The 12037-nt window shown below is 40.8% G+C and overlaps 1 protein-coding gene across 1 annotated transcript in view; it reads right to left on the reverse strand.

The window, feature by feature from the left end:
• The window catches only part of kdrl (kinase insert domain receptor like), a 44391-nt gene extending 32768 nt beyond the window's left edge, over positions 1-11623 (reverse strand). Inside the window, exons 1-4 of the mRNA XM_085243161.1 lie at positions 11121-11623; positions 3527-3617; positions 2432-2643; positions 762-883 (exon numbers count right to left, since the gene is read on the reverse strand). Coding sequence (XP_085099287.1) covers positions 762-883; positions 2432-2643; positions 3527-3617; positions 11121-11184 — 489 coding nt within the window. The 5' untranslated portion in view covers positions 11185-11623. The remainder of the gene's footprint in view (positions 1-761; positions 884-2431; positions 2644-3526; positions 3618-11120) is intronic.
• Positions 11624-12037: the final 414 nt, after the last annotated feature.

Raw genomic sequence — 12037 nt, forward strand, 5'->3', positions numbered from 1 at the left:
ATGGAAGAGAAGGAAGGAAGGTGAAGAGGAAGGAGGAGTGTCATGCATTTATTAATAACAGGAAGGTCACACCAGTACTATCTGTGGCATTAGAGTCAGAAGTGATTATGCACAGTTGGCACTATGACACAGTCATATATTAATCGCAAACAATGAAACAAAATGTCACAAAAAAGCACAAAAAGGCCACAAAGGCACATCATCAAGTACTAACAGGGTCTTAAGTTGTATAGATAAGTGCACTGGAAAACAAGGGAGTACTCAACCGCTGCCTACTAAGATCAAACAGTCTTATGCTGTTACCTGTTGTTTTCTAAGACTGGACACAACTTTTCTGCTGTTTCCTGATGTTTGTAAGAGCAGAGAGACTAAATTTAGCCTGATGATCTATTCTGAGAAAAGCACTCTTGGAACACCTTCCTGCTCTTAGAGGAAGCAGACAGGATGACTCGCTTTGCCGCCCCTGAGCTTCCCATAGCTAAGCCACTGTCCCCGGTCTGCTTCTGTGTGCTGGAATGATTTAACACACAGAGGGTGTGAGAACCACTGTGATGCCCTATGCAAGGAGTGGAAGGAAATTTTTTTCAAAACAGGTAAGGATACCCTGCTGTGGTATTAATAGTAATCTTGCTCTCAGGAGACGTGCTGTGTGAGTTTCCTGGAAGTTCATGTTAAGCAGTGTCTATAGAATACTGTGTATTACTATAATATGCAGTACTATGAAGGCATTTATAAAAGCATGATGGTGCTTAAGACCCTACCCCTGTCAGTGTTACATCAATATCAGGTGAGGATGTCCGACACGGGACAACAAGGCTGGTCTCGTGCCTGTAGATGCCAAGAACATAATTTTTAACAGGCTCCACAAATGGCTGGTCGGGATCTGAAAAAAAGAATTCAACATCTTAAACACAAGTCAGGCAGAAACACCATTTCAAATTAAATGTGGCCCATCACAAGTTGTTTTTTGGGGAAACCATGTTTTCTAGTAAAATTATTCAGATTCTGGTAAAATAAGCCAACTTAATTTAAAAGTGCAGTGGTTAGCATTGTTGCATCACAGCAGGAGGATAATGGGTTCATAGCTGCCAGCTGGCTGTGATCCTCCAGTGTGGTTTGTGCATATTTTGTTTTAGAAGTGCATGTGTTTTCTCCCAGTCTCTGGCTCTCTGTCACTGTGATTCACTTGCAACATAACCAGGGTGTACCCCACCCCTTACGTCTGCTGAGACAGGCTCCAGAACCTTTGACCCACTAGGAAAAGGAGGTTTACCAAGTGAAAAAGAGCATGTCAGGGTATTCAACAGAGATCCAGAAAAGAGATCAAATCTCAGATTGGTTAATTCTGGCCATATAAGGACAGTCAGTCTGTGGGAACGCTGTGGCTACATAAATAGTCTGTGATTGAAGGAAGGTCGAACATTAGTGGTGTGAAAAAGTTACAAAAATTAACAAACAGCTGAAGATTTTTGAAATAGGACACAGAAGGTAAACTGTGGAAGTCATTTAAAAAGCACAAGAAGAATTAAAGCTAGCTTTATATTTATAATAGTTGTAGACCAATATTAAGCAACTTTATACCAACATTTTTCAAAATATAAAACCACTTTGGTCACATTGGCTGATATTGGAATTTACTCTCTGCTTCCCAGTACAATATCCAGTCATATAAGTGTATGTAGTGCCATGTGAGGTTTAGGGAAGCGTTGTTACAAGGAAAACAGTAGCAGAAGCAGGAAATGGTCAATGACCAGGGTTTCCCGAGCAATTAGCTTATCCTCTCACCTCCAGAAGAGGTGAGAGGATAAGCGGCACCACAGAAACCACTTCCTTTCTCTATTTTTTTCTCTCAGATGGAGACCTGTGGCACCTCAGTCAGGATTCCAGTTGAAAAAAAGGTAGCAATAACCGCCTCTATATTTATATCTAATGCATACAACTACAGATTTTAGTAAGCAGGTCTTGCTTGTTTTCTTTTTTGCACATTCTTCCCATGTCATTAAAAAAATCCTGCCTTTTGGAGCTGACATAGTGAAAAAGGTAGGGTACACCCTGAACACCATGGTCCTTTACATCCTTCTGCCTAACTCACTCTTTCTTCCTTCTATAAAGGATGTGTCTTGTGTCTTATGTCTTGCAAATACCACACTGTTCTTTGTCAGTTCAATACTGTCAATATCACCGTCTGTGAGATCAGTTCAATATTAAATCCTGCAGCTGCCATCAGGAGATAACAATTATCCTTTGAAATCTTTTTTTAAACACAAATCTTCCGTGCATTTTAAATTTCTGAATGAAAAAAAACATTTGGTTCAAAATGTAAGAACAATTTTCAGTTTTAGAGTTCAGTTTTTCTACCATTGGGTAATTTCTTAAATTATGAACCTCATAATTTGAGCATTATACATCCAAAACGGTTTCTAGCTCTCACCTTTTACATACACATAGGTGGATTTGATTTGGTCTGAACCATCCTTGGTGTATTTACAGGTGTAAGTCCCAGTGTCATTGGCAATCAGGTGTGTGACTATCAGTCTGCTGCAGTGAGACTGACGGTGAGGTCTTGAATCACACTTCTCCACCTTCACTCCCTGCGATGAGATCGACCGCTTGGCAAGTGTCCAGCTGAAGACACCGTGACCTCTGACATTATTGAAAATGAGAGAGAATGTTAAATGAGATTAGATCTTGGGCGAGGCAAATGGTATTAGAAAAAGCAAACCATTAATTCTATTAAAAGTGGATCTATTTTTAGAGAAGGTGTCACATCTGGCAGTAACCACAAAAGCTACTAAATTTAGTAGCTTATCCCTGGGGGCTTTTGGGCTTCATTTCCATTTTAAGTTTATTTCAAGTTCATCTTGAGTCATCCAAAAGTTTGAACTTTCACATGGGAACATGTTTCTCTTCAATGATGTGCTTAACTAACACATTCTTTCCACGCAGAATTCAGTTTAAAATGCTCATTAAAGAGATCCCAGAGGAACATCTAGCATTTCTCACATTCCTTTCCCTTTGCCTGCAGAATTTTGGGTCAAGCAGAACCTCTAGTTCTCATCCACATCCAAAAAACAAGACAGTGCTCTACGCATCAGGCTTCTTACAATGTGGCCTTGTAAGGAAGCATTACATTAAACCAACATGAGTTCCTAAGTATTCTTTGAAGGCCTAAAAAATGATGCAATACCCTAAATTCCTAAGAAATGTGAATGTACTTGGGTTCTAAATTCCATAAAGGAAGTGGCAGAAGACTGATAAACGTTGACCACTATCGCTGGTTCCGGTCAGGGACTGTCCCAGCTTCTTTGTAGCTAGTAAGAGTCCACAGAACCAGCTAATTCTCCCTTAAAATTTCTGCCATATAGTGAGCGCAGAGTCTGAAGTCCAGCAATTAGAAGAGCAAAGGTAAAGTAAATGAAGTTGTATTGTAATGCAAAGTGGTTAAGAAGAGTTATACACCACCATCATAAATGTTTGATTACATTTCAAGTGAAACCAACAAAAGTAGGTGCTTTCAACTGCATACCTGCAGGTGAGGTTTAACAAATTGCCTTTATGAAGAACGATTGGATTGTCGGAGGGATGAATCCTAGGCGAGTTTGCGCTCTCCAAATGTCCTGCAAAACACACACACACAGACATTTACACCAACTCTTCAATGGTATGTTTTCATCATTGTTATGCTAAACAAAATGAAAAGCACAGCGGGAAGTCCCCATTGCACAACTGCTGTGTAATGTGCCTTTAGTGCTGTGCGCGTGGGTTCACTTTGTCCAGTTCTACTCCTGCCTCTTGTGTAAGTGATTGTCCACTGAGAGCACACTGTGGGGACTTTTGGGAGCTGGAGAGCAGGTTGTTGAATGGATCGGGGTCCTAGGTGATCAAAGATAGAATAAAGGGAGGAAGAGGATGATACATGGAGCAGCTGTGCCTCGATGCCAAAAAGGTCAACACAGTCCGATTTAGCAGGAACCAAATACTTTTTTTTGTTCATTTACTAGTGACTTTTTACTCTGAATGCTGTGCTTATAATATCAAGAGGGTGGAGATGTTTGATTCAGAGGTGGACATATCTCGTGTGGAGCCAGCAGAATCTGTTGAGAGGTCTCTCTAACAACAGTTAACATAGGAAACAGTGTAGTTCTGCCTGCTGTCCAGAAAGAGTCCCAGTCCCAGATGTTGTTTCTTTCTTTTCACTAAGATCCCTAAACAGCCTGTCACTGTGGACACAAAACAAGTATATTAAGTTTACCCTTGATCTGTTGTTAAGGATAATGTTGGTTTATGTGTTTGATGCATATACTGGCTTAAGGGGCGATAATGGCCTATTTTATGTGTTAACCACACACCTGGAAACCTGCATTTACACACAGAAATACAGAAAAACAATCACTCACACACGTTCTCCTAGCATTTGTGTATTATTCAGAACAGCTGTTGTGGCAAGAATGAGCTGACGCTGCCAGTGTTGGCAGGGGGACTCAATATTCACTTCCTCACAAAATGTTATAACATCATTGTTTTATTGTCCAAGGTTAAGCAGAGGGGAAGGGTTGTGGCTTGCACTCTTTCATGTCGTAAAACCACACACTTTTGGCTGCATGTGAACACAAATCAAGAGCCCTGGCCTCAATAAACAACCACATAAGCTGCAGTTCATAATTGTATGGCTTTTATTTATAGCTGCCAGACAAATTTCTTAAGGGCATTCTACTTTGCATTTTTTATGCCTTGATACATAACAAGAAACAAGAATACCATCAATCGCAATGTAATCAATCAAAGACAAATAAAACAAATATAAACAAACCCACTATGTATCATGTTTTTTCAGCCATACTTATTACTGCCTTGACACATGCTCATGAATTCAGGTAAGAAAATCCCATAAAGTTGACTCAGTTCATCTAGATGCAGCGTTTTCAGTGGGAGAAATGCTTCATTACTAAGTCAACTGACTTCTTCAGTCTCAGCTGACAATAGGTTTCTTCCAGTTTCAAAATGTCCAAAATTAGCACCACTATGTGACAAGTTCATGGCTGTCAGGAATCTGCAACACAGAGGTAGTACTATCCCCACTGTAGTCAGGGAATTCCCTGAGTAAATGCAATTATTGCACCTGGACATTTGTCAGAGGTGATCCAGGACAGAAGAACAACCACTGCCATCTTTCACAGACTTATAATGCTTATAATGCAACTTTCTGTGAAACGTGCTCACCCATATGGAAAAGATATATATAAATCTTATAAAATTTGTATCTGTCTTGTGTGAAACTTGTATGAAAAGCATATAAGAGTGAAAACAGATACAAGATCCCTTGAAAAATTATATAATGAAACTTGTATGTTTTGGATACTTACTAAAACAATATATGAAAGTAATGAGAAAGTGGCCACTTTCATGAGTAAGTCATGTAAGCCTTACATGACTTACTCATGAAAGTGGCCACTTTCATGAGTAATCACATATAAGTTTTTACTATTTCTTTTCCATATGGGCATGTCCATTGTCCAGAGGTCATGACAATGAACAATAACGAAACTGAGCTTCTGGGCTATTGTTAGGCAATGGTGCCAGTTTCGGTCATTATGCAACTATACTGCATATACTGCACTGTTGTTATGCATAACCTGCCAAGAAATGTAACTGCACATTGAATCAATGCAGGCTACAAATATTGTGATTGGTCTGATCATTACCGTTAAGTCCTCCTGTGCCTTTGCAGTTATTAAAAAAAAAAAAAAAAGATCAGTGAGAGAAGAACAATCATTGGCTTAAGATGAGGACTTAAAATCGCTGAAAATTCCTGGAAAGAGCTTGCTAAACCTATTGGAAATTCCAATGAGGGAATTTCCAAAGAAGTGGAAAAACCTGGGGGACAAATATGCTTGCCACCTCCCAAAAATGACCACAACAAAGAGTCAACATTTTGTTTCTATCAGCTGGCATGCATATAAAAAGGCAGGACACAACCACATAATAATGAACACATATGCACCTCCACAAGCATAAGTGCCAGCAACATCGGCCACTTGCGTCGGTTGTGTCGAAGGCTCACCGCAAAGGTTCACCGCAAAAGTCTAAATCAGGGCAGAGACTGAAGACTTGGATGAGTAATGAGACGTTTTACCCCAATGAAAACACTTCGTCCAGATTAAAAGAGTCCACTGAGACTAATTATGGCATTTTCAACTTCTTGAATCTTTGACTCGGTTACAAATACATCCCATGCATAAATGCTTAAGTCCCACAGCATACCCAGAATCATCATCTTGACCTTGAATTGCACGGGCAAAACGCTTATCTTTTAAAACTAGCACATTTTTTATGTCCTTCTCTTCAGTAATGCACTACAGATGGGTGAACCAGCAGGGGCCCCCAGCAGCCCATTAAAAAAAGACAAGAGAAGAGAGGAAAAAAACATTGTCTTGTCTACACACCCATCCTCAAAACTCCCATCTGCCCAGAACTGACCTTAGCTGGCATCCTGACAACCCTAACCCCCTGCAACAGCTGTGCCCTGCGTTCCTTCAGGAGATCGCCTGAAAAATGCCAGAAATTGTTCATATTGAGTTGGTTCAAAGAGCCCCAAAGCTGGTTCTCATTAAAAGGCATTACAAAGAGGACAGGCATGGAACAAACAGAGAGGGAGTCAGGGAGGGTGCGAGAGGCCGACTGACTTCTGCTTTTTTCACTTGCATGATCTCAATTGACTCACACAGCATCAAGCTGGTTGCTGACACAGAGCCATGTTAGCTAAGATTAGACCAGAATCACATTTTTGTGTCTTTGTCCTCAGTTGGCATTGATTAGAGGAAATGGCACAGGACACTGTGTTTGGAAAAGACAAATGGTCAGGAAATACAGACAAAAATTTTGAACAGCATGGATTTCAGGATTTTTTCAATAGAAATGTCTGTGGTCAAGAAAATAATTAAATATTTAGTCTGGAAGAACGGCCAAACAATGGCTGAGACTGAGACTAAATGATTCAGATTTTCAGCATTGCAATGGAAAATAATGGCCTATGTATGCTCTGCTTAGCCATATTTTGTCAAAGGATCTTGAATAATACTTGTTAGTTATGTTCCTGACCTGAGAGAAAGCATATACTCTTTGTGTTTAAGAAGATACTTTGAGCACAACTCCTAAAAAAATTCAGTGACTACAAACACCTTAAAACACTACATAACTATAAATTAAAAAAAAATACATAAAGCTAAATAGAAAAGTGATATAAATGCCACCAGCATGCTGCCAGTAGCTCATTGGTGATGTTGTGTAATAATTAAAAAAAAAAAATTACTGTATCAGATGACTGTACTGTCACTGAACCGAAAAGGAAACTCCAAGTCACGGCCCCTAAAGCGCAAGGAATAATGTGCGGAATTCCCTTCTCTTTTGCAGAGGGCACACTTCACCTCCCTGTACTTCCCCTCCCATCATCAGACGGCACGAATGTCTTGAGAGTCGAGGAAGAAAATCATTTTTGGGAATAGGGCCCAACGATTCCTTTGCGTATCATTGCCACTTTATCCTTTGCTCTTCTGCTGTCACAAAATTAGATGGGGGGAGAAGTGAGAATTACGAAGTAAATGAGCCAGCTTTGCTGTACTGTGACCTTGACGATGGACTGAAACAATAGTGAACAGTCTCTGCGATGAGATTTCACGATAGCGCACTGGTAGTTTATGTAAACAAACGTACTACACACTAACTTATTTTTATATTTTCTCTCAATTATATGTTAAAAGTACTTTAAATGGTATATGATACTACTCTGTCATCTGCTATGAAGCCAGACTAAAAGGCTAAACCTGATCAATATCCAAACAAAAAGTGGAAGGGGGAGAGGACGGATTTACCGCTAGAGTACATGAGTCAGCTTTGCCATACTGTGACCCTGGCAAACAGAGTGAAACAGTAGTGAATAGTCTGTCATGGATAGTGCTATGGTAGCTATTGTAAAACAAATGCAATACACTATTCACTAACCCGTTTTTGCATTTTCTCTCAACAATATACTGAAATTACCTTCCAGGGGGATACGATCCTACTGTCATCTGTTAAGAAGCTAGACTTAAAAGCTAAGCTTGATCTGTATCCTTCAAATCTGAGTTTGGGCGGTCTAAACATCGCACCTTCTCGGGGTCACGCTGCTGTCCTGCTGCAAAAGTGTCCGTGACAGTTCACTGCAAGTTAGACTGACAAAATATTCAAGACAAACTTTATCAAACCTTTGACAAGACTTGACCACCTGCCATAATAAGAACCAGCTAACAGTGCTCTGGCTGTGCTACTTGTGTCCTGGAACATTCTCACATGCAGAGTCCTACAAAAACCCTACACTTTGCCAACTGCAAGGTTAAGACAACAGTTACAGAGAAAGCCTTTTTTATTAGCCGTGTATAAGCCTTTAGAGGTTTGGAGGCAAAATGCCCCAGACTCCTCTAAAAAAAACAAAAAACAAAACAAAATAAAGGAACATCTGGCCGTGATGGGCGGCCACTCTAGGTTATATGAAGCTGTGTAGAGCCAACAAAGAGGGTTCTCCTGCATGAGACTCCTAAATAGTAAACCCAGAGGATTCCTGTTTTATAATGTATGATTAAGACTAAGAGGCAGACAGAAGCTCCTTGAAATCGAAATCCCATGCAGGATTCAAAGAAAATATATTGCTGGTTCGAGGTGGATAGGTCTAGCATGGAACAGATGCTGGAATAATCCAGAAAAGCAACACAGTTCAATTTGTAAAGCTGAATTTCCCAGTGTAGGGGAATGACGTTTTCTGCTCTGCTGATAAATCTCCCACTCCAGGTTAGTGTGTTTGTGTGTTTAGGATGTGTTTTTCTTGTGCTGCCTGCATGGAGCCAGATGTACTGCCAGTGAGCAATGAGCCCCCACTGCACTTGGCTGACACGTCATCACTCCCATTTTCCAGTCTTCAAGTGTCCACACAGGAAACAAAAAAATACTCTGGACACAACATCAACCCCTCTCATCACAAGACTGTCTACACTGCAGGAAAAAGAAAGAACTGACAAAGAGAGTGTTGTATATGATAAGCAACAATAAAAGGACAGCTTCCACTTTCCATTTCACCCATCTCCTTAGTCACTGATGTGTCAGTTATAACTTTCATGGCAATTTTCTTTCCTAAACTCAGGGGTGTCATCTGACTAAATGTAACTCAGAACCCAGAATAAAAGAATCAGTCCAACACAAGTGATCATTTCAATTATATATATATCATTACATTTAAAGGAAAACTCCATTGTATGAGTATTCCTACAGGCATCATATCTCAAGTGACATCCAGAAGGGTCCACTGAAAAAAGATTATCTTGCTGACATTTGTGTGAGCTGTTGCGCTTCAGTTAAATTGGTGTCAAAAGGTCAGAACGAACATATGTAACCTGTGCTCATTTTGAATAAGAAGCAGCTGCAAGTCAAAAATTAAGAAATCAGCAAATACAGTTTTTTTTCCCTTTTCACTCTAAGCCATCTTTAAAATTACTGGGATATAGGTGGCTGTTGTGTAACAATAACCCAGTCGAATGCTTGCGCATCACTCAGTGACTTATAACTTTGCTTAGTTAACGATGACACCGTGACATTCTCACAACTATTCACCAGAAAAAAACATCTTACACATCTCTGAATAAACAGAGACACCTTGACGACCATCAGTAACTAATGTCTCTACCAGTCAGTGGCTCCTGTACTGAAACAATAGCCCCTTTCCTCCTTGCTATTGTCTTGTGGATGAAGTTTGACATAGTTGAACGTGAGCACAAGGAGCTCCGGGAAGAAATCTTTGCTCAGGTAGCGTGTCACATTTCCGTGACCTTTACTAGCCAGAACAATTCCAGGCTGCCTCTCTTGTCCCTACATCCGCTTCCTCCTCTTTGCGTCTTTCCCACGCTTTGTGAGTGGACAGTGAAGGAAACCTACTCAAAAAAACAGTGTGTGTGTGTGTTCAGTAAAAGAGGTTGAATGTGAACACTATTTCCTTTGTTTGGATGGGCTGTTTATTTTGAAGTGGTGAGGAAGCCTCAGTTTGTATCTCTGTTACACACTGGACTGGACCTGGCACAAGGTGAAGGAACATGCCAGATTTACTCAGGTTTTGTGGCGTGAGACTGAGACAATGGAGTTGACAGGACTGTCAGATAAAACATGACACAATGTTTAATCCTGTCCACGCACACATACCAATTGCAGGAACCTTTCCTTTCATAATTTATAACAAAGTACTGACATGCAAAATATTCAAAGTATCTAAGAAAGCACACAAAAATAGACCATTCTGACAGACTCATCTCAGTAAATCCAGTCATATTAAAATATAGAGCCCGACTAATCGCCTGTTATGAATCAACGCATTTTACCGTACTAACAATCTCCCAATGACAGACGACCTCTAGGGGCTTGTGTGAAAATTGCAAACTCAATAGCAGAATGATGATTTTTTTCTGTTGGCGCATGATCTTCGAAAATGTGCAAATAATCTGCGGTCATATCCATACACAGAAATCATTTTACACCGCAGCTGGGATCAAAGAATAACCCGCCAACAAAATCAGCTCTTGGTTGCAGGTCAATTAAACACCGGAGAAATTTAAATTACTATAAAAAAGAAAAAGAAAAATAATGCTAAAAAAAAATTTATTGTAAAAATTGGCAGCTCAGGTGGCAGAGCAGGTCAGCCAGTAATCAGAAGGTCGGTGGTTCGATCCCAGGCTGCCTCCTAGCTGCATGCCAAATATCCTTGGGCAAGATACTAACCCCATGTTTGCCTACTGGTGGTGGTCAGAGGGCCCGGTGGCGCCAGTGTCCGGCAGCCTCGCCTCTGTCAGTGCGCCCCAGGGCAGCTGTGGCTACAACGTAGCTTGCCATCGCCAGTGTGTGAATGGGTGAATGACTGAATGTAGTGTAGCGCTTTGGGGTCCTTAGGGACTAGAAAAGCGCTATACAAATGCAGGCCATTTACCATATCTCGTGTTTTTAAATATTATGCAATCAGTCTTTCATTCACTGAAGGGAATTAACAATCAATCAGAAAGTCTGTTCTTTCACTCGTAAATATATAGTGTATGTAAACATGAATGACTCACCTAATGTTAGAGATAAAAAACACAAGATGACTGCGACCCGGTTGAAGCAGTCAGGTGGTGCCATGCTGCGAACTTCCCCAAAGTGCAAACCTTGTGATAAAAATAAATGTAATCGAGTCCCTGTTTGTCTCTTTAAATTCCGGCTGACTGCGAGTCTTAATTGGCCTATAAAACGCCTTTCATGAATCCCCAAAAGGTTCAGGTGCGCAAGGACAAAGCAGCAGTAATTTCCCCATATGCCTGCACGCGATTCGCGGGGGAGCTCTCCTGCGCTGCTCGGCAGTCCAACTCCCGGCACCGGCGCACTATCCTCTGGGCAGGTGCAAAAGTAGTAAAAGGAGGAAAAAAAGTTAAATAAAGGAAATTAAATCGGCGGTAAAAAATAAAAAAGTTGAAGTGAAAAGTACTTCAGCTCTGGTGCTGTGTTTGGACTCAAGAACGAGATGAATGAGCTCCTGCGCCTTGTACCCACTGTATCTCCTCCCTATCGCCTCTGTGCAACACTTACAGTGCCGTCCAGACGTGACACGTTTAATGGAGCCACACACAGACGGAGGACGCGACGTCACTTTTGTTGAGGAGGGGGAGGATGGGGGAGGAGGGGACGACTTCTTCATTTTAGCTACTGAGGGGGAACAGTAAGTCATTGTTCTGAGTTATTCCCACTATAACTGTGCAGGGGGGAAAAAAGATGGAACAGAAACGCAGTCATTGCACGTATCTTATCATTTAGGAAACTCCACTCAGTTTTTCATACCTGGCAGAAGCTCCCTTAGACACTAGAGATACTGAGCTACCTTAGAGTCTTAATGAGTATGTTTTCAAATTAAATTCACAAACCTATAAAGGGAGTTCTTCAATCACCTATTAGTAGGGAGCAGATGCTCTTCAGAAGCATAAACCGTCTCAATTTCTTT

The sequence above is a fragment of the Mchenga conophoros genome, linkage group LG2, assembly GCF_057382185.1.
Source record: "Mchenga conophoros isolate Kocher_MC1m ecotype Shallow Benthic linkage group LG2, M_conophoros_male_GT1.1, whole genome shotgun sequence".
Lineage (NCBI taxonomy): Eukaryota > Metazoa > Chordata > Actinopteri > Cichliformes > Cichlidae > Mchenga > Mchenga conophoros.